The sequence below is a fragment of the Rhipicephalus sanguineus genome, chromosome 11, assembly GCF_013339695.2.
Source record: "Rhipicephalus sanguineus isolate Rsan-2018 chromosome 11, BIME_Rsan_1.4, whole genome shotgun sequence".
Taxonomy (NCBI): Eukaryota; Metazoa; Arthropoda; class Arachnida; order Ixodida; family Ixodidae; genus Rhipicephalus; species Rhipicephalus sanguineus.
In genome coordinates, this window is record NC_051186.1 from 144,469,568 (window position 1) to 144,494,760 (window position 25,193).

The window sequence follows — 25,193 nt, forward strand, 5'->3', positions numbered from 1 at the left end:
TTCAGCACCATCTGACGGCGCTGAGGAATCTCCCAAGGGTGACATCCGCCAACGACATCCGCGGTTTGCGAAGATTGTATGATGCCACGCAACTGAATATTCGCTGCCTAGGAGCCCTGAACGTGCCGACACTGACGTATTCAGCTATGCTCATCGATATCTTGCAGAAGGCTCTACCGCGGGACATCGGTCTTTCTTTCACAAGAGAAAAACGGCACCGCGCCTGGACAAGGCCCACCAAAGTACGTTATGCTCAAGCCTCCTCGTCGAGTGCAACAGCAGAGGCGTCAGCCGCGTCGGATGCCGAGCTAAATGACCTGTTATTATTCTTACGAGTGGAGCTCGAAAGTAGAGAGCAGCACGAACTGCCACATCAGAGACCTGCTTTGGAGGATCGCTTGGACCGACGAAATGGTGGCATCCCAGCGGCATCCGTATTGCATACCACATCTATACCAAGGTTCAAGTGCTTCTTCTGCGAGATTGATCAGCACGGGACGCGCAGCTGCAACGCTGATATTCCTCTTGCAGTCAAAAAGGAGCAGCTGCAGAAAGACAACCGGTGCTTCCGCTGCACGTCAAAAGGCCACCGAGCGAAGGATTGCCGCGTTAAGCTTACCTGCAGTTCCTGCCGCGGAAGACACGCTTCCAGCATGTGCGACCCCAATTACAGGAGGGCTTCGACGACCGCAGGAACGCCAGGAAGTGCCACCGTATGCGTTTCTTCAAATGCTCTTTCGTCGTGCGAAGACGTATCATCAACTAGCCAACCACCTAGGGACAACGCGGTCTATCTTCAGACATTCAGCACCCAGTTGGTCAACAACGACAGCAGGCAATTCGTTCGAGGTATTCTGGATGGCGGAAGCCAAAGAAGCTTCATTAAGGAAGATGTGGCCAGTAAGCTTAACCTGAAGGTGGTCAGACAGACCCGGTTGGCGTTGAATACCTTCGGAAGCACTTGCTCTTCAGCTGCACAAAAGCGGAACGTTGTTGAAATAGACCTTCGAAGCAGAGACAAGAAGGTTGACCTTCGCATAGAAGCTGTAGTTGTCCCTGCCATTTGCCACGGTGTGACTCTACCATCAACGAACAATGCATTCATTCTAGAATTAAAGAGACAAGGCAAGATGCTCGGGAACGACTACCGGCCTAAGGACGCACCAGACACCGGAATCGGTCTGCTAATAGGTTCTGACTATATGTGGCAAGCAATCACCGGTGAAGTTGTGCGATGTCCAGACGTGCCAGGTCTGGTGGCAATGGAGACAATATTTGGTTGGACGGTACAAGGACCTATCAGTCAGAAGACCCTTTTGGACTGTGGCACTCACCTGCTTGTCAGTGTCTTGCGTGTGGATGCAACCGAAGAGGAATCGACTGCAGAAATTCTATAGTCTTTCTGGCGACTCGAGTCTATGGGCATTACTGACTCCAACGAATGTATCGCTGACCGGAACATTCTACAGTTTAAGGAGACCGTTAGGAAGTCAGGCGGCCGGTACTCGGTGGCCCTACCATGGAAAGAAGATCGCAAGCATCTTCTAGGCGACAATCGGGACACCGCAATTAACCGGCTCCATAAGCTCGTCAGAAGACTCTCGCAGCATGATGGCCTAATGGAGAAATACGACACGACCATACGTCAATACTGGCAAATGGGACATGCTGAAGTGGTGCCGGAGCGACAATCTGATAATGCCGTGTACTACATGCCGCATCGCGAGGTTGTACGAGAAGACTCACTCACCACGAAACTGCGAGTAGTGTTCGACGCCTCGTCCCATGAAAAGGGATATATGTCACTGAACGACTGTTTGGACAAAGGTACAAACCTGAACCCGGATCTGCTTCGAGTGTTGCTTCGTTTTCGATGCTACCCGATAGCCATCAACGCCGACATCGAGAAAGCTTTCCTGCAGATAGAAATACAGGAATCGGATCGAGATGTATTTCGGTTTCTATGGTTCGAGAACGTGCCCCGTGGTGAAAACGACAACATTATCGAATGGCGAATGACACGTGTGCCATTCGGGTCGACATCAAGCCCTTTTCTGCTGATGGCAACGATACACCACCACCTGGACGACGTAAGCGGTGAGCAAAAAACATTGGCCCGGACGCTGAAGCAGAGTTTCTACGTGGATGACCTGCTCGTAGGAGCCGACAGTTTTGACGAAGGCTTAGACGTGTACGAGAAGGCAAAGTCGATTTTGGAAGGCGCTGCGATGAACCTTCGGAAGTGGAAGACAAACAACGCTCAACTTCAGGAAGTGTTCTCGAAAAGCGAAGAGTGCCTGGAAGGATTGGACAGTACTTCAGCAACGATTCTAGGGATGCACTGGAACACCGAAGATGATTACTTGGCATGTTCTTCAAAGTCTGTCACGCAGTTCCTGCTTTCGGTCAAGGAGGACTCAAAGCGGACCATCTTAAGAACAGCTTCCAGAATATTCGATCCTCTCGGTATTCTTTCGCCTTTCACGATAATAGCGAAGATCTTATTTCAGAAGTTATGGCTGTTACGGATACCGTGGGATTCCAAGTTACCCATGGAAATCGAGAAGGCGTGGAAAGAATGGTGTACTGAAGTTGCTCAGTTACACCTTATTAAGATACCGCGCTACGTCATGAGTTATCCGAAAGAAGATATCACCATGACGCAAGTCCATATCTTCGTGAATGCTAGTCCAAGGGCCTACGGAGCATGCGCGTACCTTAGAACGGTGTACCGCAATGGCAGTTGTGGTACGAAGATTGTCGTGGCTAAGTCTCGCGTGGCACCCATAAAAGCCTTGACCATGCCAAAGTTGGAACTAATGAGTGCAGTTGTTGGAGCAAGGCTACTAAAATACCTTAGGAAGTCATGGGACACGGTTCCGTTCTCACATATGATGTAGTCGGACTCGACAATTGTTCTGAGCTGGATACGGGTACAGCAAGATAAACTCAGCCCCTTCGTGAGAAACAGAGTGGCCGAGATAGCCGACTGCACCGACAAAGGGCAATGGCGTTATTGTCCTGGGGAGCAGAACCCAGCTGATTATCTGACACGGGGATTATCAGCGGCAGTGCTTCGGGAAAGCGTCAACTGGTGGAATGGCCCAGAATGGTTAGTTCAACCTGAAACCGCTTGGCCCATCGAGATCACTTCGGTTGCCGCCCAAGAAAACAGCTACGAACCAGAAACTCTAGAGACAGAACTACTGCTACAGACGCAAGAACCCCTTGAAGATGTCATGAACGTCAAGAAGTACAGCAGCTTGACCAGGCTTCTTCGCGTCACAGCGTTGGTTTACAGATTTTTGGAAAGGACGCGGCGCACCCGTGCACCACATACGGGGCCTATTTCTGCAGAAGAGCTAAATATAGCCGAGAAGTTTTGGATAATAAGAGCACAGCGAGAAGCTTTCTCTCAAGAAATAGAGCAACTCTCCAACGAACGCGCGATCTCAAGGCGGTCGATTCTTCATGACTTGCATCCATTTTTGGATACAGAAGGACAACTTCATCTGCGCGGACGCCTACAGAGAGCGCCACTTTCAATTCAAGAAAAACATCCACTGCTTTTGCCTCAGAACCATGAATTTACGAGACTGGTGATCATGGAAGCACATTGCCGCAGTTTGCATGGTGGAGTATCAGCCACACTGACAGTAATTCGTGAGCGGTTCTGGATTGTTCATGCACGCCAGGAAACAAAAAAGTTGATCAACAATTGTTACCTTTGCAAACGATTCCGAACAAAGCCCATGAATGTGGAACATGCCCCACTGCCGGAAGACAGAGCTACTATGTCTCGCCCGTTTGAAGTTGTCGGCATAGATTTTGCAGGCCCGTTATATATGAAACTCAACCAGAGGGAACCCCAATGTACCAAGGTTTATATTGTGCTATTTACCTGCGCAACCACAAGAGCGGTACATCTAGAACTGGCAGATTCTCTCTCATCAGACAGTTTTGTACTTGCCTTCAGGAGGTTTCTTGCTCGCAGAGGAGTGCCTATTACTGTGTACTCGGACAACGCATTGACGTTCAAGAAGGCAAGCAAAGAGCTACGTGACATAGGGAAGCTTATCAATGGATCCCCGTTTGCTGCATTTCTCGCCAATCATCGAATATCATGGAAGTTTCTTGTGCCTAACGCCCCGTGGTGGGGTGGCTGGTGGGAAAGGCTCATCCGGTCGATCAAGTCAGCTCTTCGAAAAGTTCTCGGGAAAAGCAGTCTAGGAAGCGAGGAACTGATGACGTTGCTTCAAGAAGTCGAAGCTGTTATCAATTCTCGTCCTCTGACATACACGTACACGCAGGCAGGGGAACCGTCACCGGTGTGCCCGGCTCAATTTCTCACCGGGAGTTCAATCCTGGCTCATCCGGATCTTAGCCCACGTGAAACTTCAACCTGGTCGCAGACTACTAGGAATGGTGTTATCCGAAAGCTGGAGTATCGTCAAAGACTACTGAATCATCTGTGGCAAAGATGGAGAAAGGAGTATCTCCTGGAACTGCGGTCTCTGCATCGGTATCCGCAAGGACCTAACCGAAGTTTAACAGTAGGCGAGGTCGTACTACTGCAAGACGACAAAAGGAACCGGTGCTTTTGGCCGCTAGGCCGAATATTAGAAGTACACCCTGGTCGTGATGGACTGGTGCGGGCTTACACCATAAAAATACAAAACGGAAAAGTGTTTAAAAGACCCGCTCAAGCTCTGCATCACCTGGAAATGCCCACTACATGCGCGGCGGGGCAGGATGTAAAAAAAGATGATGTACAAATAAACGCTGCCAGCGAGTAGAGGCAAAGAAGGAGAAGTAGATCACGTTCGATCACGACAACGATGGCTTCTGCCTGAATTCTTCCGCGCCAGTTAACCTCATAGCGTCCATACACATGGTACGTTGAATACTCATTAAAAGCTGCTGTTAGCACACAGAAACGATACAAATTCATTAGTTTCCATACAAGTGCACCATGGTTCACATGTTAGATCCTGCATGTGCCAGGTATGGTACCGACTCCGAATTTGCACGCTACATTTATGTAACAATTTACCCATCGTACAGCATCAACAAGATCAGTACAGCCGCGGCCACGTCTGTGAAGAGCGCGCGAGCAGCCGGTTTTTGAGCTGCGGGGCGACACCTAAGGCAGTTTCGGGCTCTGACGTGGTCAGTGTGACTACAAGGCCGCACATGCTCTTGACACGCCACGTCAGAGCCCGAAACTGCCTCAAGGTGTCGCCCCGCAGAGAAAAAACCAGCTGCTCGCATGCTCTACACAGACGTAGAGCTGCGACTGTACATAACGGATTTAAACAATTTTGCTTGTGATACAGTATTGGCAATGTTTTGAAGTGTGACGGCTTCAATAGCAGTTTGATGTGGTACAGCATCGCTAATGTTGATAAATAAGTACGGCTCCAGAGCTATATGCTTGTGGTACAGTAACCGTAACGTTAAGAAACACTACGGCTTCAAAAGTACACCCTTGAGGTACGGCATCGGTAATGATTGTAGTAACTACGGCTTCGGTAGTGTCTTGTGCCGTAACGGGGAAGATGCTGGCATCAAGAGTTAACGTGTTGTTTTAGTGTATGCTTACGGCAATTTTTTTAACAGTGTACCTGAATCGTCGGGTTACAGGCATGTGCGGGGACGCCGCGTTTTTGCTAGTCGACGCGCTCACACATTCAATCGCTGCCATGCCACGCCGGATGCGATCTAGCGAAGATGGGTTGATTGATATGCTACGAGATGCGGCAGCAATAACTGAATTTGAACTGTTTCACAAGTTGCTAAGCCTCTCTCTGCAGCATTTCGGGCGTCAGTGAGCGCAACCATGCCATTCGTGTTGCTGCAGAACAGAACGTAGCAGGGCGAATGCTTCGTTTACGCCATAATACTGAAAAATTGAACTCACATGGGCATAAGTGTACGTTTGTGTCGTCTGCTAGTAATACTCGCCGCCATCGAACTCTTCTGCTCTGCCAATTGGCTCTGCCGAACTGTTGCCAGCACTTCGAAACACCACACCGTCCAATCAGCATGCTCACGCCGGCCGCTCCGAGCGGTCTCACCGAGAACGGCCTCCGTCGCCAGACCGGTCGAAAAACGGAACGGGACTCGAGAGACGGGACACGAGAGAGAGAACGGTCGTAGCGCGGAGAGGCTTTAAGCGGGCACGCTTTTCGCACGCTCGTCGCCATCCATCCAACGGTCCTTCTCAGGACTACCCAGATGTGTGACGCGGCTGGTTTTTGCTTTGCATTCACCATCTCCGCGCCCGTTCTCTCTCCGTTTTCATAGCAAAAACTACAAGGACGAGACAGACGAACCAGGACTAGCGCTGCAGTCCTGTGTCGTCTGTCTCCTCCTTCTTTTAATTTTTTAATTGTGAATGCGTACCAACAAGCTCAAGTTCGCAGGCTTCTCTCCGTTTTATTTTGGTTATTTCAATTAACTGCACGCACCCTACTATTCACAAATGAAGCAATACACTAGGGCTCTCACGGAGGCCGGCAGCAGACGCACATCTCCTACGCGCCCGCAAAACCGAAAGCGAGACAAACAACTTCGGAAGCGCTGCCAACAGCTCTTACGAGATCTTCACCGCCCGCCTTCTTTTCTTTTTTTAAACTCTTCGTAAAAATCCTTGTCCTACATGCGCGCGATGAAGAGAATTGTGCGAATCGCCAGCACAGCGACTCTCTCCAGCAAGAGCGGTACAGTAAGATTAGAGAAAAACAATACTACAAACAATTCAACCTACGAATTCTGCACACATGAGAGCAACAGGGTGCGGCCGGAGTACGTGCCCTGACGTCGTCTCGTAGCCAAAGCAGACATGTTGGTGGTCCTGAGAAGGACCGTTTGGTGACGCTTGCCTGTCGACCGAAGCGCAGGGAGCAGCCCAACTTTAAGCGCGCTCTCCGCGAATGCGCCGAGCCAGCTGTATGTCCTTTGGCATGATGGTGATGCGCTTGGCGTGGATGGCGCACAGGTTGGTGTCTTCGAAAAGGCCAACCAGGTAGGCCTCGCTAGCTTCCTGAAGGGCCATCACGGCAGAACTCTAAAAACGGAGGTCCGTCTTGAAGCCCTGAGCGATTTCCCTCACCAGGCGTTGAAAGGGAAGCTTGCGGATCAGAAGTTCGGTCGATTTCTGGTAACGGCGAATTTCACGCAGGGCCACGGCACCAGGGCGATATCTATGAGGCTTCTTAACCTCGCCTGTGGCAGGGGCACTCTTGCGAGCAGACTTGGTAGCAAGCTGCTTCCGCGGAGCCTTGCCACCGGTACTCTTGCGCGCGGTTTGCCTCGTACGGGCCATGGTGCGTCTTCTTCTTGTTCAGTGGTTATTAGGGAAAGGAGGGAATAAAAGAAAACTAGGAAAAATAGAGAGAGAAGTGATAGGAGCACATCCATCCAACGAAGAGAAAAGAGGACAGGAAAGATGGGGGAGACGATCACGGGAGTTCAGGGACGGGACCACGAAACACAGCCACAGGCACGGTGCACAATATCGACGAAGCGGCGAAGGCCCCGACGATGAGCGGCGCACGGCATAGCGGGCGAGGCGACCGTCACGTGGCGCCGATCAGCGAGAGGTACGAGGAGTAATCCAGGACATCGCGGCCGGCACGTCCATCTTGCTTGAAATCAAGTCCGATCACAACGAGTGCTGGAACGACTCTGGCCTTCTCTCCGGCTCGGAGCGCCGTGCTTCGCCGCACAGCACTTCCCTCTCCTCCCATTGTCCAACGCGCGAGAACCCGTCCCCGCGCGCGAGCAAGCGCGGCGTTCGCCAGGATCCTGGTTGGTGCCCATTTTCGCGCGGTCGCGTTGTTCACAGCTGGGAAAAAGGTAGACGAAAGCGACACCAATTCCCACGTACAGTACAGCCAGCTGCGCATTTCTCGTGCCTATCAGGCAACAGTTCAATCGACGCCGTAGCTCGTTGCATCGCGACGAGATACCGTAGAGTCTGAGATGCCACCATGCATGCCGACCGCAGACAGCGCGGCGCGCATCGCGCTAAGGCGGATCACATCACCTTCGGTGATGTGAAATTCGGTCGACCTCGTTGACTTCGCGCTGTGCAAACATGACGATGCCCCACAGTGGCACTAGCTCGTTCTCCTCTTCTTTTTCTCTTTTTCGTAGCGCGTACACCACCTTGTTCGAACTGTTGTAGCGCCACGGGGAGACGCAAGGGGAAAAATGAACAGCCCGTGGCGGGCTCGCGCCAGCAGCCGTGCAGTCGAAATCGTCAGAAGGAAAAGCGAGTTCGTGCTGCCTAAGCATAGTTGTGTCTCAAAAAAACCCGGCCAGCTGCGGTCTTCTTATTTTTTTCTTTGCGCGAATGGGTAAGCGACGTTGCTTTGTCAACGAGTGGAGCCAAAGGCGCAGTTCGCTTTGAGCAGCCTGGCGAAATGATGGCACTGTGATTCGTGTACTGCGGCGGCAGAAGCGAGAGCAAAGGCCGAAACGTAACGGGTGGCAGCGAAGGAGGAGGACGCCGAGACAGCGGCGTCGCAAAACGAAACGTAGGAGCGAACGGTTGCGATACGAGCTCACCTGAGCGATTTGATTCTCGGAGGACGACGGACGACAAAATGCAAAGAGGGAGGAGGCGGGTATGGCAAAAGCGATCGGATCACTGCCCAAGCATCAGGTTGGTAGCCCTGAAGAGGGCTTTTGGGTTCTTGCTTGCAGGCGACGACGCTGCTTGCTTAGCCTCTGAATCCGTACAGGGTGTGGCCCTGACGCTTGAGGGCGTACACGACGTCCATGGCCGCCACGGTCTTCCTTTTTGCGTTCTCGGTGTAGGTGACGGCGTCGCGGATCACGTTCTCGAGGAACACTTTGAGAACACCGCGAGTTTTCTCGTAGATGAGCCGAGAGATGCGCTTGACACCACCACGGCGCGCCAGACGACGGATGGCAGGCTTGGTGATGCCCTGGATGTGTCACGCAAGACCTTGCGATCACGCTTGGTGCCACCCTTGCCGAGCCCCTTGCCGCCCTACCGTTGTCAGAAAGGAAGGGGAGCTTGGCACTCGAAAGCACCATGTCCCAGAGTTTATAACACTAATCAACCCCTCATCATCCAAATACGTCCGCTCTGGCAGGGTTCCCGCTCCGGGTTACAGAGCGGGATCTTTTTGTTTTGAGCGAACGGTCCTCCCCGGACAAGGGTGCCGCGCCCAGTCAGCGCGAAGCGCTGAACAGACGCAACAACTCTCGCGGCCCAACGCCGACGAGAGGATCGGTACCTTACCCAGCCAAGGGGGTCACTCTTTTGCACAACAGACGAAGTCAGTGCGCACGGAGATGTGGCCATTCCATACCACCGGGCGGTTGAAAGCCGCCTCGGTTCCCGTTCTACGCGAACGGGTACGCTACGGTCCGTAGCGACGGAAAAGATCGTCGCGCACAAGACAAACGTAGCAGAGTTGTGCCTGCTGGTTTCCGGCCAGCGAGCGGCTTGAATTGCTCGCGCAAGAAAGTTGCGCGCGCAGACGACCAATGCACCCACGCCGAAAGTGCGGCGAGCGAAGGAAACGAGTTCGGGGCGGAGGGGGAAAGAATGCGAGCGCCTCCTCCCACCGAGAGGAGCGAGTAGGAAGGGGGCGCACGTCGAGGCGCACGCCTCGGGAAAGAGGGAACCCCCGAAGGAGAGAAGGAAGCCACCGAGCAAAATGTAAACAAACCGCGCGGCGCGAGTGCGTGCACGGACGCGAACGAGGCGCGCCGGGTGTAAACAAATCATGCAAACGAGTGGCGACTCGCCGAGTCGTGTTGGTAGATGTACCGCCATCATAGCTGGATGGTTAGTTGCCCTCTGGACTCACTCTAAATCACTGCCGGTAGGTGCCAATCTTCGAGAAACTTCTTCGCGCCTAGGCGATACCGCTCACGGAAGAGATGGAACCGAACCTCCTTCCGCACTTTTGCAAGTACTTCGTGAAGACCCAGCACCCTCCCTCCGTGGACGGCCTCGCATCGCGCCAACCAAACTTGGTATAGGCACTCGACGAGGAGAAGCACGAACTGGTTGACCGCTTGAGAAGGGAGCGGCTATAAGTACCGGACCGTGGGAAATAGAATTCCCGGGAGCTTAAATAAGTCGGCTACCTTTCGAAGTAGGGCTTTAGGAAGAGCGCACTCGCAGAAGATATGAGCCAGGTCCTCTCGACTTTGACAGAACAGACAAACGCCTCTTTGGATGTTTCTCGTGAAGGGTCTGTACGTGATAGGCAGACACCCTCTAGCCAGACGGTACATGAAAGAAGCCCGCCTGGCGTCGAGAAAGCTGGCTGTGATGAGCTTCCAGCTCGGCTTGTGCCGGGACAGGTCAAACTTCTCATAGTGCTCGGAGAGTGGCGGGGTTATTAAATCGACTAACTCTTGGAGTTGTACCTCAACTACATCGTACTCTGGATCGACTCGTTGGATCCCCGCGAGTGTCCTAGCAACGCCGGCGTAAACAACTGACGGTGTTCCCGCGCGGAGCACGCAGTGAGAGACCGTGCTTGCCGAGAACTGCCGTAAACGCGCGCTGAGGAAAAACGACGCGAAGCTCCGAGTGAATGTCATGTCCGAGTCTAACGCTACGCGGGTCCATCTGACGTGAAGGGCGTCGGCCATGAGCCCCAGGTCGGGAATGCCGAGACCTGCCTTATCCATGGGTAGCTTCGCAACCTGACGCCCCACGTAAACACATGAACCGCTCCACAGAAAACGGAAGAGAATCTGTTCCAAGCGCTGCTTGGTTCGATTCGCGACCGGCATAACACAAGCCACGTAAGTTAAGAGCAAAAAGAGCAACGACCTGACGATTGTTATTCTCGCAGTCAGCGGACGAGAGAGTGCGCCGAGCTCTTGAATTCTGGCTTCTAGCTTACCTCGCGCTATCAGCCAGTTTTCACGAGTCAGGCCTCCCGGTTCGAAGTGGAATCCTAGGATGCGCAACCGAGCCTTCACGGGTAAGCCGTGTACTGGTTGTGCGCTAGTCGGAGCTGCATTCAAATACATTACTGCACTTTTCAACCTGTTAATGCGCGCGCCGCTCGCCTCGCAGTAACCGTCTAAAAGCCCCAAGACTGTGCAAACGCTTGCCTCGTCTCGAACGACAATACACAGGTCGTCCGCGTAAGCAAACAGCGCGACTGGCGGGGCACCCGGTGGAAGGGAAAACTGGCACAATCTGCTGTCCCAAGAAAGCTTCTGCAGAAGCGGCTCGAACACGAGCACGTAGAGAGCAGGGAAAGCGGATCTCCCTGCCTAACCCCGCGGCACACGTCGAACGATTCCGAGACGCGATCTTGTATGATGACGGCAGAAGTCGTTCGAGAATACAGGGCCCTAATCATACTAACGAACCTATGACTAAATCCTGCCTGACATAAAACTTGGAAGATGTACTGATGGCTTATTCTGTCGAACGCCTTTTCTTGATCAAATGAGCATAGAATGCCCGGAATGTTCCGTGCATGTACCCATTCAATCAGGTCTCTAATCGCGAAGCCATGTAGTTGGCAGGATCGTCCTTTAACGCAGCATGCCTGGTACGTTCCCAAAACAGTACTGAGTACTGGAGTGAGCCTAACAGACAGGCACTTGGCTATGAGCTTGTAATCGCAGTTGAGCAGTGTGATGGGACGCCACGCTCGCAGGTCGGTGCGTCTCGACTGGTCCTTGCAAAGGAGAGTGATCAGCCCCTTCCTTTGAGTCACTGACAAAGTCCCTTCACGCAGTAGCCTGGTCACATGAGCGGTGAAAGGCTTCCCGAGCACCTTCCAGAATTTGACCTAAAATTCCACCGTCAAACCGTCAGTGCCCGGGCCGTCATAGCCTTTAAGGCTGCGAAGAGCTCCTCCTCAACGAGTGGGGAGTCGCAGAGCTCGAATTCCTGATCGTTTTTTACGAACCGAAAAGCGGCCGAGATAGGAGCTGGCTCGGCGTAAAGCTTCTGATAGAACCGCTTTGCCAGCTCAAGTACCCCGTCCGACGATTCCACTAGGCTACCTGTCTCTAGATCGACGAGAGATGTCAGAGGCATGTACGTCCTGGCTTAGTGTCGACGCAAAATAGTTCGACTACACCATGCCTCCATTTCCCATCTCTCAGCGCGAGCGATGGCCTTAAGGCCATCCCAGCGTCGCTGGAGAGCTACTCTAAGCTCTTTACGAAGCATGATCAGTGCGGGCGCAATGCCAGGGCCGCAGGACTCCGGCCGAGACAGCAGGAGAATCGCGTCGGAGACAATTGTGATCTCCGCGCGCTCCTCCTTTGCTCGGCGTTTGCCCCACGACCGGAAGCACTCCGCGGCACCGGCCTTCACCTCGTCCCACTTATTCCTGTCTAACTCTGCGCTTTGGTGTACCAGGCGGTGTATTAAGCTCGTCACGTCGTCTATTATTTCTTGGTCTTTTAAAAGGCGTGCGTTGAGGCGCCACGGGCGTTTACCCTGCGCTACGAGGTTAGTGCCGGCGAACCTTAAAATAAGGAGGCGATAGTCGCTTAAAGCCGAGGAGACTAGCCACGATGAATGCATACTGGGAACTAGTGACGGCGAGACGTAGAAGCGGTCGATCCTGCTTCTCGCGCTCCTCCCAGTCCATGTCATGACTGACAGGCCTGGGCGAAGGTTGCACCAAGCATCGACCAGTCCAAGCTCGTCAACAAGCTCGCGCAGTACTATCTCGCCACGCCTATCTGTCCACTATGGAGCGGTGTCTCTGTGCGTTTGACGATCGTTCCAATCTAGTACGCAATTGAAATCCCCCACCAGTACGACACGAGTGGGGCCGACTAGGTGGTTATCCAATGCGGCAAAGAAATCTTTCTGCGAACGGAATTGATTGGGAACATAGATGTTCACGATTCGAATGCCATAATCAGGGTCCATCGACAAGAGACGACCATCAGAATCCCTGGAGTAGCGCAGCACGGAACCCGTAAAGCGCGGCATCAAAATGATGGCCACGGCCCGCGAACCGCTCGCGCCAAAACTCCAGTAGGACCTGGTGTGAAACGTCGCGTCAAAGGACTTGATCTGACTTAGCCGATACACGTTAGTTTCCTGTAATACGAGAATATCTACCTTTCTAGCACGAGCTAGCTCAATAACTTCGTTTTGTTTCGCGACGCGAGACAAGCCACGACTGTTGAAAGAGGCGATAGTAAGGGAAAAAGACGCCATGGTGAAATATTAGAGAGAAGGGCGCGAGTTGCGCGGAAAAGCGGAACGAGAAAAAAGCTAAAGAAAGGAGCGGCTACACGCCGAAGAATCAACTATCGGAGCTAAGCTACGGGCTCTCCCGCCTCGGGAGAGGGCGTTCTGGAAGGGTACGATTTGTGCAAAAGTTCGGAGCAGTCGCACCCAATCTGCCCACAGATGGAGCAGGGAACGTCGTTCCGCTGCTCCGTCCCTGAGTCGCTGATTACGGTGGACGAGGAATCGTCGCTCACCACCGGGATGACTGCATGGCGCTTGTATTCTGGCGAGTCGCCTTCAGAGCTGTCGGACTCGGACCTCGACCGTTCTCGAGCTTCCCGTGCGCGGCTGCCACCGCGCTTGCGACGACGGGAAGCCCTCCCTCGCCCCTTGACGACTGGGGCAGGGGGGAGCGGCTTCGCGCCGCTTGGGGGAGGAGTGGCATCGCGTGGCGTTGCCTTCTGAGAAGTCGGGGGGAGAGCCTCAGCTAATAGACCTTTTTCAAGCACACGAGCGCCACCAACGGGCGCGCAAGCGCTCATGGGAAATGTGTGTACGCCGCAGCAGCCACCGCGACGAGCGCGCGGGCCTCGCGCTGTAGCTTTCCGCTTGCGCTGTGCCAGGACTTCTTAGACACAGTGAATTTGACAAGGTGCAACATGTTACTGCGCAATTCAATCACGAACTTCAGTGCTTAGCTGCCACGGCCTCTCGACGATTTGCATCTCTCCCACTGTTGGACCAGTTGAGCTAGAGTTACTGTATATGCTACCTTTAAGCATATACAGTAACTCTAGCTCAACTGGTCCAACAGTGGGAGACAGTTAAGCGGCTCAGAAGCGTCACTTTTTGTTTATTTTTTTTGCCTCATTGCTCCTTACGGCATAAATAAAAAAATATGCAGCTCGGTTGCCTATGAAGTGCAGGAGCGGTCTATGATTCGCGGATGCATTTGGAATCAACGTCCATCGACACTGTCGACGACTACAGTGTGAGGTTCTGATATATAAAGAGTACACTAGAAAGTGTAGTCGGCATTTGGGGAAATGGGATACATCCATTGCGTCGCTCGCACCATATATGTAACGAACTATAAGTACCTACTAACCTTCGTTGGTGCTATAACTACAGGTTGGAATAATACTTAGAGCGAAAAAAGAAAGGAGCAGTACAAGGAAGAAAATCCACAAACCAGTGCTCACACACAACTGAAAGATTATTGCACGCGTGAAAGAAAGCATAAAAAAATGGGAGTGCGTCGCGCGTGTCATAAAGAGGTACGAAAAGGCAAACAACCAAGGCGCGTGCTTACAGTGGATTAATAAAGTAGAATTCCTTGTCTTGTAACGAATGACAAGGTTCACTGACACAATGTGTGGCGTTATTTGTGACATGATATGCCACCGAAATTTCTCACGTCTGATTAGGTTGACGGTACAAAATTACTGGGCTTTCGAAGATGGGATTACATTGTCATGACTGACATAGAGAGGCGAGATGAGACGGCTCCATTAAATGAATTTCGATGCTCGCTGAGGCGAGTATTAATACATCGACCAGTCTGGCCGATGTACATGTGGAGACAAGAAAGAGAAATTTGCGGTTAATTCCTACACAATTTACAAAACAATCGGCATGCCTCTGACCGCATTTTTTTTTGCCAACCGCAGACGCCTGCGACCTTGATGCGACTGAGCTTATTTGGGGCGGCAAGCACAACCTTCACCCCCGACATCGCTTCCCTACATTCTTCAGGCCATGCGACCTCTTATACATATGTGAAATAACTGCAATATTTCTAGTTTCTTCATTATTTGCGGATGGAGAACGTCCGTGCTAATCTTTCTTTGCGATGCGAACAGAGTTTCGCGAACCGATACAACGATACGCAGGATATCCCACCTCTTTGATCACTTTGCAGCTGGAAACTACTGCTCATCTTATGTGCGCAAGCTTTTTTTCCAACGCCTTGCGTAATCATCATCAGCCTGTCTACGCCCACTGCAGGGCAAAGGCCTCTCCCATGTTCCGCCAATCAACTCGGTCCTGTGCTTTCTGCTGCCACGTTATACCTGCAAACTTCTTAATCTCATCTACCCACCTAATTTTTTGTCTCCCCCTCACGCGTTTGCCATCTCTTGGAATCCAGTCAGTTACCCTTAATGACCACCGGTTATCCTGCCGACGTGCTACGTGGCCGGCCCATATCCATTTCTTCTTCTTAATTTCAACTATGATATCCTTAACCCCCGTTTGTTCCCTGACCCACTCTGCCCTCTTCCTGTCTCTCAAGGTTACACCTATCATTCTCCTTTCCATCGCTCGCTGCGTCGTCCTCAATTTAAGTTGAACCCTCTTTGTAAGTCTCCAGGTTTCTGCTCCGTAGGTAAGTACCGGTAAGATGCAGCTGTTATATACCTTCCTCTTGAGAGATAGTGGTAGACTACCATTCATGATTTGATAGTGCTTGCCAAATGAGCGTAATCATGACATCACAATTCCTCGTTTAACAACATTCGAATGCGCCGACGTGAAATTAAGCACCGATTTCGCTGAACGCGGGCTATACTGCCCGCAAACATGCTCCGCAGTGAAACTTAAAAGCATGTATCAAGAAACTGCAAATTATCAGAGCAAGGCATCTCGCAAGTGAATTCTAGTCCAATCCCTTTTTCTTAAAACACGTTTAGGATGTGCTCACTTCTTTGTACAGCTCATGACTTAATTAAAATATTATAATCATCTGTATACCTGAACACTGTAACACTGTAACACCTCTCTACAGTTTGGTTAAACCCTATCACGAGCCACTATGGCATTAAATGCCGTAGTGGCTTGTGAACAAGTAATCATTGAATAAATACGAATTCGGTGTTCGAGCTCACATTGCTCGCGATAGCACGTTTTTACTGCATGTATACCGGCACGTGATAACTCGCATGCCGCTTAACTGCTACATCCGCTATACATCCGCTAGGTAATACACTGACTGCATCATTTCTTTCGCATTTGATGCGTAGAGATACATGCAGGTGCGTTCAGACGTGTAGTATTTAGGATTTAATAATAGTCAACCAGCGGCGACGGGTTTTTTTACAGCGAAAGCTGTTATGAGATCATTTCACCGGCCGTTTTTGGCGCCGTAGTTGTCCGCCGCCGCCGCCGCCGCCCTCGCCGCCGCCGGTGTCCGTAACCAGTATCACTCGAAATAAGAAAAGAATTCCAGGATGGAACGAGGTTCGAACCTGGGCCCTCTGCGTGGGAGCCCAGTATTCAACCTCTGAGCCATGCCGGTGCTTGAAGCTGCTTTGCAAAAAGACCCTATACAGGCTTCATGTCGGGAAGGAACCACATTAGCATATGCAATATAGCGTGGTAGAAGAGTAACATAAGCACCAAGCATCGCACAACGCGAATTCTGTAACCAGGCGTCACACAATGCGAATTGTGCAACGAGTAGGTTGTTGAATGCTTCCAACCCATTACAAAGGACTCTGCCATAATTCTTCAACGTCATCAGGCACAGCATCAACAAAGTGCGCATAATGCCTTACATGAGTTTAGCAGGTACCAAAGCTCTCCATAGAATGACAAAAAATGGCATAGTGCCTGCTGCTCTACTTCTAAAAAATTACAATGATTTATAGCGTAGTGGGTTCCTCGCAAGTGCACTTGCATTGGTTGCCAAGGAAGCCCATAAGCGCATGATCCATTTCCTCGGGGTCTCAATAAAGTTCTTCGCAACCCCCCCCCTCTCTATCCCATGTCAACGTATGTTATACAGCATGACGGAAGAGGGAAATAGCGACCGGGCGTCACCCAATGCAAATTACATAACTGGTGGGCCGTTTAAAGCTTCCAACCTATTACAAAGGGCTGAGCCACAATTCTTCATCGTCATCTGTCGTCGCGTCAACAAAGTGCACATAATGCCTTACAGACGTGTAGCTGGTGCCTCGCTTCTCCGCAGAATGGTGAATAATGGCTTAGTAGGTGCTTCCCAACTTCACAAAAATTGTGATTTATGGCGTAGTGGGTACCTTTCTAGTGTACTTGTATTGTAGCCCCAAGAGAGCTTACAACGGTGCTTTAGAAACGCCGCTCTTCCAGCTTTCGCTGTGACTATGCTGCGGTTTCAGCGCAGGCCAGGCGTTTTTTCGTTTGGTGCTCCCACGGCGCCTACGAGCAGCGAGCGACGGAACAGCCGGCGGGCTCGCCATACACACTTTTCCCATAGTTCTTCGCGCGCCCTCGGGGGGTTCTGGGATTGCTTGAAAAAGGTCTATTCCAACTCTCCTCCTGACTTCTCTTTTTGCATCTCGACGGCTCCTGATGCTGGCAGGGTCGTGTCGGCGCTAGACGCCGGCTTCAGAGAAGCGGCGGGAGAGGCCTCAACTGGTTCCGACTCCTCCCTTCACTCTCTTGCACCTCGACTGCTCCTGGTGCGGACTGGTTTTCGTTTTGTAGTTTTCCCTGCTCTCCCTCTTTGTCCGAGCCCTGGGTCGTCTGCGCGTCGTCGACCTGGACACTGTCCGTGCTGGGAGGCTGCGCCTGCGGTGCAGAAGACCGCGAGGTTGCCTCCGAATACAGCCTCTGCTTGCAGAGGCGTGGGATCTGGTCCCCACCACAGCGCTTGCAAGGTGCGTTGCAGTTGGGGTGCCTCCACTGCTCGCACCGCGGTGTGACACACTTGGCCTTTTCGTGACCCGCGATCCTACACTTGCGACACAAGCGTACCACGCCATCGTACTCGCATCGGATGGTGTGTCCCTCAACATCGAGGATGTTGGGGACGGCCTGGTGCATCTCCATGCGGGCACGGCGGTTGCCTGTCGAAACTGACTTGAAACCGGGGACGTTATCGACCGAAATACTCAGCACGTTGCCGTAGACCTTCAGTTCGCGGTCGAGAACCTGATCACTGGCATCGGCTGGGTATTCAAAAATGCGGACAGAAACTGTCCGCAGGCCTCAATATTCAAAGCGAATATCGTTCTCCTTGACCGTAAGGGTCTCGGAATCAGCTAGAAAGCGATCAACCGCACCCTTGCTTCTAAAGGTAACCTCGAAGTTACCCGCTCCAAAATCCTGAACACATTTCAGGTCGTTCTTGCTAAAGCGCTCGACGAGCGCTTTAACGAGCTCTACGTTGATCGTACCTTTCGGTACCCGACCAAAGAAAGTAAGCAGGCGAACCCGCAAGGGGGCTACCATCGTGGCCTGACCACGAGGCAGCCCTGTTACAGTTAAGCTAAGCTACTAGAGTGCTGTGCTAGCCTAACCAAACGGGGGGCGGGGCCACTAAAGGGTTGTAGAAGGCTTGTTGACCGCCTCACCAACAGTCGCTGCTGGTAATCCAATAAAATCCGTTCAAGGGGCTCGCCCAGACATTTCTGCTCCTGCTCCTGCTTCGTAGCGAATCTCAAAAACGAGTTAGCGATTTGTTGTTGTTTGTGGTTCTGGGGGGGGGAAGACGCTAATTTCTGCCGCCCTTGAGGGAGCACGGTGCAGCGTCTTGGGGAAAGGGGAGTGGGAAGAAAGAAGGAGATGGGTAGGTAGGTGTACTCAGCAGGTGAAGGCAGCATCGTTGGCAGGACGCGTCCAGGGGCAAGGAATCCGTCAGCGGGGGCCGGTCGTCATCAGTGGTAGAGCAGCACGTTGGAGTTCATGAACTCCAGTAGGCTGTGGAAGGCCGGGACGTGAGGATGTACCGGGTGAAGCAGTTGGTTGGTGGTAGAGCTCGGAAGCCCGTAGCGCCTGTAAGCCGCGGTGACGGCGGCACGCTCTTGAGCAGGGGCAGGGCAGGAGCATAGCAGATGGTCCAAGGTCTCGATATTGCCGCCACGACTGCAGGATGGTGAGGAGATGCGGCCTTTGGCGTGTAGCCTGGCTGCTCTCCATACGGAGCCAGTGCGGAGACGGAGAAGTGTGCAGCGGTCGCGATGGGATAGACCATTCTCAGGAAAAAGCTTGGGTGGTCGGCTGGCAGCCACCCTGGCATCGGAGTGAGTAGCAGCAAGGATCTGTTTCAGCCTGGGCTTGGAATAGTCCGAGGGAGCAACCGATCTGGTGAATGGGACGGTCGGGTGGTGGGCATCTCTTGCTAGGGCATCGGCCTCCTCGTTCCCAGCAATCCCTACGTGTGAGGGCAGCCAGTGGAATGTGATAGGTACCCCTGCCCTATCAAGTGCTGCAAACTTGGACTTGAGGATGGCGGCTGTGAGGCCTTGAGGTTGGAGGTCCGCCAGGATCTAGAGGGCTGGCCTTGAGTCGCATAAAACCGCCACCGGAGTCTGTGGGGGCTGTTCGGCCAAGAGGTCTGCTGTCAGGTGCAGGCCCGCCAATTCAGCTGCTCTGGAGCTTGACTTGAAGGGGAGGCTGCACTGTCTGCTGCTGCCCCGAGGCGGGATGGTGCAGGCAGCCACCGCAGAGCCGTCTGAGAGCACGGAGCCATCCGTGAAGACGAGCAGTCTGCCCTCGAGTTGCTCCTCGAGTTTGGAGGCGGTAGCCTGCTGTAGCGCCGCCGCTGGTGTGTGGTGCTTCGATGCTCCGCCAAGTGATGTGTGCACCTCCGTGAAGACGAGCAGTCTGCCCTCGAGTTGCTCCTCGAGTTTGGAGGCGGCAGCCTGCTGTAGCGCCGCCGCTGGTGTGTGGTGCTTCGATGCTCCGCCAAGTGATGTGTGCACCTCCGGAGATGGTTGTTGTGGGGGTGGAGCTGGTACTGGGACTGGTCTGTCCGTGATCACCCCTGTGTGCAGATGGCAGAGGGCCCCCATGCGGGACCGTGGCATGTTGTGCAGTCGAGTGAGCAGCGCCCCTCCATCTGGTGCCCGGTGAGGGCGATCAATGTGACCCAGGGCTCGCTGCAGCATGAGCAGTGACAGTGGCCACTCGCCCGCCTCCGCCAGTGTAGCGGCAATAAGAGAGGTCTTGGGGAGTCCCAGGATGCTTCTCACTGCACGCCTGTGCAGCACCTCCAGTTGGCACAGCCTCACCGGGGACAGCAGGACCAGAGGTAGGGCGTACAGCAGGATGGATGTTGACGCTGCCTGGTTCAGCCGCAGGGCCCACTGGACTGTGCAGCCTTGTCCTCGCTGATGCAGTCTGGCCACCGCTCCCTGGACTCGGCGAACCTTGGTGGAGATTACCTTGGTTGCAGGAATCCAGCTGAGGTGGTGGTCAATGGTGAGGCCAAGGTAGGCGACCTGCCGACTCTATGGGATAGCGGTGCCCTCGATGTGGAGCTGCCCTGCGCGGCGGCGTGACGAGGCCAGCGGGTGTACCAGGAGTGCCTCCGTCTTCCCTGGTGACACCGACAGGCCGATGCCATGGAGGAAGGTTACGGCGGCATCCAGGCGCTTTTCAGCGCGTTGCGTATGGCCGTCAGGGATCGCTGTGGTCCACGTACCCATAGTTACACATCGTGAGCATACAGGGAGCAGCGGACAGGGAATTTACCATGGACTAGAAGTGCCGCAGTGCGTCCCGCCATTGCCAAGTTGAAGAGGAATGGGCTAAGGACGGAGCCCTGTGGGACGCCCGAGGTGATGTCTCGTGGTTGACTGAAGACCGTGCCCACGCGTACGCGGAAGGAGCGGCCTATCAGGAAGGCCGAGACGAATGGTCGGTGGCAGCCACTGATGCCAAGGCTGTCGAGTGCCGCTTCCACTGCTGCATGAGGGAGCCGGTCAAGGGCGCTTTGGATGTCCAGGAGCAGCAGCATGGCGACCTCTCCGTTGCCCCGGGCGTCTTCAAGGGTGGCTACCACGTCTGCTATGGAGTCTGCTGTGCTGTGGTGTCACCGGAAACCAGTTTCTTGTTCTGCAAAGAACTGTAGCTGTGCTGCGATCTATTCGAGCCATGCCAGAGCTATCCTCTCCATCACCTTACAGGCTGCTGAGGTTAGTGAGACAGGCCTGTAGGAGGTGATAGAGGTAGCTGGCTTTCGGGGCTTGAGGAGTGGTACGGCCATTGCAGTCAGCCAGATGTCCGGCAGGACCCCAGTTCTCCAGATAGAGTTGTATTGCTCCAGGAGCCGCTCGCGCTGCTGTCTGGCCAGGTTGCGCAGCATTTGGCTTGTGATGCCATCCGCTCCCGGGGCTCCACGTCGGCCAGGAGACTCCACCTGGAGGGACTTCACAGGAAAGCTCTGAGGGCCATCCTGGGGCTCCCGAAGTGCTCCCCCGTGGCAACGACTCTCGCCGAGGCAGGAGAGTGGCCCCTGTCCCTACGCATGCTCCAGCGTGCATTGGGGCACATCGACTGCCTTCACAGTGCAGCCGACGGCAGGACCCTCCTGGAGCGCCTTCGCAGCCAGCCAGGGTCACGGATGGGCGGACTGTGTCAACTCTACCACCAGATGGTCCCGGACCGCCAGTTCCGGTTACCCGTCCGCCTCCCCATCACCGGCCACCGAAGGTCCACCTGTCCTTGGATGGGGCCACCAAGCGCCGCATGCCTGCGGCAGCACTGCAGCAGGCTACCACCTCCAAGCTCTAGGAGCAACTGGAAGGGCGACTACAGGTCTTCACCGACGGATCCGTCATGCCAGACGGTACTGCAGCGGCGGCGTGCGTCATCCCGTCCAAGGCCATCAGCCGGCAGTGCCGGCTGCCCTTCCCGGCGAGCTCCACAGCTGCGGAGTTGGCTGGACTTCACCTGGCGGCGGACCTGCTGGCCGAGGACATCCCAGCTGTGCCGATTGCGGTCCTCTGCGACAGCAAGGCGGCACTGCAGACGCTGGCCAACCATCGCCGCACCGGGCTCACTGGAAACATCCTGGCAACCAAGTTTCGGGCCCTCGCGGCATCCGGGGCATCCGTCTCCTTCCACTGGCGGCCCTCTCACGTCGGCGTAGCTGGCAACAAGAAGGTGGACAGACTGGCAGAGGCAGCACACCAGCCAGGCACCCCCATCACCCAGGCCGTGGCGGCCAAGGACTACTTGCAGGCCCGCCTCAAGAAGCTCCTCGTCACAGTCCACCCGGACCGGAGGGTGGCCAACGGGCGGGCACCAAAGCTTCTCCCAGAGACGGGCCTCACCAGGAGGGAACGAGCCTCCCTGCTGCGACTGCGGATCGGCTGTGTGTGGACCGCGGCCCGCCGCTACCTGAAGGGTCGTTGCGCCTCCCCGGCCTGCAGCCGCTGCGGCGACCCCGACACCATTGAGCACCTCCTTTGCACCTGCCCCGGATTGGCAAAGGAACGCTCGACAGTCACCACAGCCTACCGGAGGCAGGGCCTTCCTGCCACTACCCTGGAGCACCTCCTCTTCCGTTCCCGTCCCCATCTACCAGCGCTCCAGAGCCTGGCGGATTTCCGCGAGGAGACGGGAATCGCGGCCTACCACTGAGACCGGGACCCTTGCCACCCCTATCCTTGCTGCCGGCCTGCTGCTCTTCGTACTGATGACCTCTGTGCCTCCACACCTCTAACCTTCTGTCGACTATCCACTGTCATCTCATCTACCTTTCCCGCAGGCGCTGCACCGTGCTCCCGACCGGGCTGCAGAAATTAGGCGCCTTTTCCTCTTTAAACGACTACCACCACCTGAGAGCAGTTTTGGCAGCCGTAGAGGAAGGTCACGCGGCCGCGCTCCGCGATTTTTCGCGGTCTCTTACTCGCGTCACTCTCTCTCTGACTCCCGTCGAGTGCGGTTGCTCGCGCGCCGCGTTCCTCAGGAGTACGGCTCCCGTACTCGTCCGCCCAGCCGCCGTGGCGGCGCGCGCGCCTCGGCGCATGTGAGGGACCTGTGCGCTCTTGTGCCTTTTGGATTACCTGCCCATGGATACCGCCTGCGCCCTCGCTCTTCACACTGCCGGTCGGTGAGTTTAGTCTTCTTTTTCCGCGTGTTTACGTGGTCGATCGGCGTGCGTTGTGGCGTGGGGACACGGTCCTTCACCGGTGCCTTAGGCGCGGGAACCTTATCTAAGTGCGCGTAGCGCACCAGCGCTTGCTATTTCTCCCCGACAGCCCCTTTCTTTTTAATCGTTATTTTATTATCCCTGCTGTCAGGGATCAGCCTCGTTAGTGTAGCTGAACTACAGCGTGTGTCGCGCGTCTCTGACTCTCCGCGAACACTCGTACTCTACGCGAATATCGGGCGGTTGTTTTTGAAGTGTCATATTTTCTTTTCACCGTGTTGTTTTTCTTATCCTCATGACGTTTCCTTCCGCTCTGTTTTCGCCCCTTCATCGTTTTGTTCTTACAGTGTGTGCCGCGCGGATTTGACTTACCGCGAACACTCGTACTCTATTCGATTCACCGGCGGTTGCTTTCTTCTGAAGTGCCTTATTATTGTTTTTCACTCCCTACCGCGCTTCCTACCGCTAGTTTTTCGCAACTTGATCGTGCTGTTCTTCGGTGTTCCTGGTGTTCCCGTCAGTCTCACCCTGCGCTCGTGTGTGTGTGTGTGTTTGTGTGAGGCCCTCCACTGTGTGCGGGCAGCCCAACCTTCACTAAGCCCCACGTACGACCATGGACGACACGGACATGTACAAACCTTTCGAAGAAGCTAAAGAACTCGCAGCAGCCTTAATGCCACCGCCAGCGGCACCAAGTGCGCGACCCCATCGTGTTGTGGGACACTACTCTCACAAGCTGACCGCAAGCTTCGGCGGCTTCCTCGTCTCATTCATGTCACTGGCAGAATGCAGGACCATACCATTAGAACTCCAGCAGACACTGGAGACACCACAGAACGCCATGGCTTCAATTGAGAAGTGGCGAACCGAGACAGAAATTCTCCCAGTGCAGAGAGCTCCACAAGAGGGAGCTCTCTGCGGAAGGAAGGGGATTACGGTTGGTGGCTGTCAGGCAGGATGGACGTGTTTTTCGAGAGCTCCGGAACGACAGCGACAGATAAGTGTATTTGCATGATTTGAGCTTGCCTCTGTCTGTAGCTTTCTATAAGGCGTTAGCGTAAAGCCTGATTGGGTTTATTAGTTTGTATATATTCTTTTTATTACTTTATATATTTTTTGTGTATTACTTTCTACTGTGGTTTTTTTTTCTGCCACCACGTGGCTGAGGTCCGCGTAGACTGAGCACGTGCACGCACAAGTGCCTTGAAGTGTAGCGTGTTCATTGATTTTGTGGTTCCTTTTGACTTAGGGTAGTGTATTTAGTACGCCGTGATTATTTGTGACAGTTTTCTAATCCGTGGGTATCAGTGAACAGATCTAGCGATGGTCAAAAAGACCGTAAAATGTTCAGGGTGCGGGGTAGGTTGGAAGATGGAAGTTTGTTTGGACGAGAAGGCAGAAGAAGCTGACGCCAAGTGCAGACAATGCGAATTCGAGGAGAAAATGGCGAACATGATGGCTGTCCAGAGTGGGCTCATGACGAGAATCTCGGAGCTGGAGAATGCGTTGGCGACAGAGCGAGAAAAGACGAAGGCCATGGGAGAAAGGCTCCGGTCAGCCGAGGAGGGCCTGTCGAAGGTCGTCAAAGGCAACAAAGAAGACGCAGGTGACGGTGGAAGGATTAGGGCGACGACCCCCCGTGCGGGAGAGGCGAAGGGAACAGCGGGCATGGCAAATGCAGGTGCAGTGGTTACAGGGCCCACCTTCCGAGAAGTAGTTTTGAGGGAGGGAGGGAACAAAGCCGCAGCCGTGACTCACGCTAGTCACCCAGACAGCAGCCAGATGCAGGATACAGAAGGAATGTCTGAGCGGGTCATTATTGCCGGTGACTCAAATTTAGCCCGATGCGCAGAGGCAATCAAAGAAAGGGTGAAAGGAGATAAGAGAGTCTCGATAGGGACATTCCCAGGACATACGCTGGGGACAGTCATGAGGCAAGCGAGTCAAGAACTCGCAGCTAAAGCTAACAGACGTAACCTCGTGGTAATTGCGGCAGGGCTAAATGACGTGTTGAATGAAAAATCGTCAGGACTAGCGACGACCTTGGTGAAAGGGGTCGATAACATGCGCACCGTGTCCCCCCAGGCGCAAATTGTAGTATGCACGATACCA

The 25,193-nt window shown here is 53.9% G+C and overlaps 2 protein-coding genes and 2 pseudogenes across 2 annotated transcripts in view; 1 reads left to right on the plus strand and 3 right to left on the minus strand.

Moving 5' to 3' along the window:
- Nucleotides 1-1,418: 1,418 nt before the first annotated feature.
- LOC119375470 (uncharacterized) lies at nt 1,419-4,384 on the plus strand. The gene is made up of 2 exons (XM_037645647.1): nt 1,419-2,466; nt 4,311-4,384. Exons 1-2 carry the CDS (start codon nt 1,419-1,421, stop codon nt 4,382-4,384), a joined length of 1,122 nt encoding a protein of 373 aa, XP_037501575.1.
- Nucleotides 4,385-6,849: 2,465 nt separating this feature from the next.
- LOC119375600 (histone H3-like) lies at nt 6,850-7,327 on the minus strand (annotated as a pseudogene).
- LOC119375614 (histone H2A) overlaps nt 6,850-25,193 on the minus strand; it is a 372,224-nt gene continuing 353,880 nt past the window's right edge. Inside the window, exon 2 of the mRNA XM_037645829.2 lies at nt 6,850-6,884. The gene's annotated coding sequence lies outside the window, so the exon portion shown is untranslated. The remainder of the gene's footprint in view (nt 6,885-25,193) is intronic.
- LOC119375601 (histone H4-like) lies at nt 8,730-15,216 on the minus strand (annotated as a pseudogene).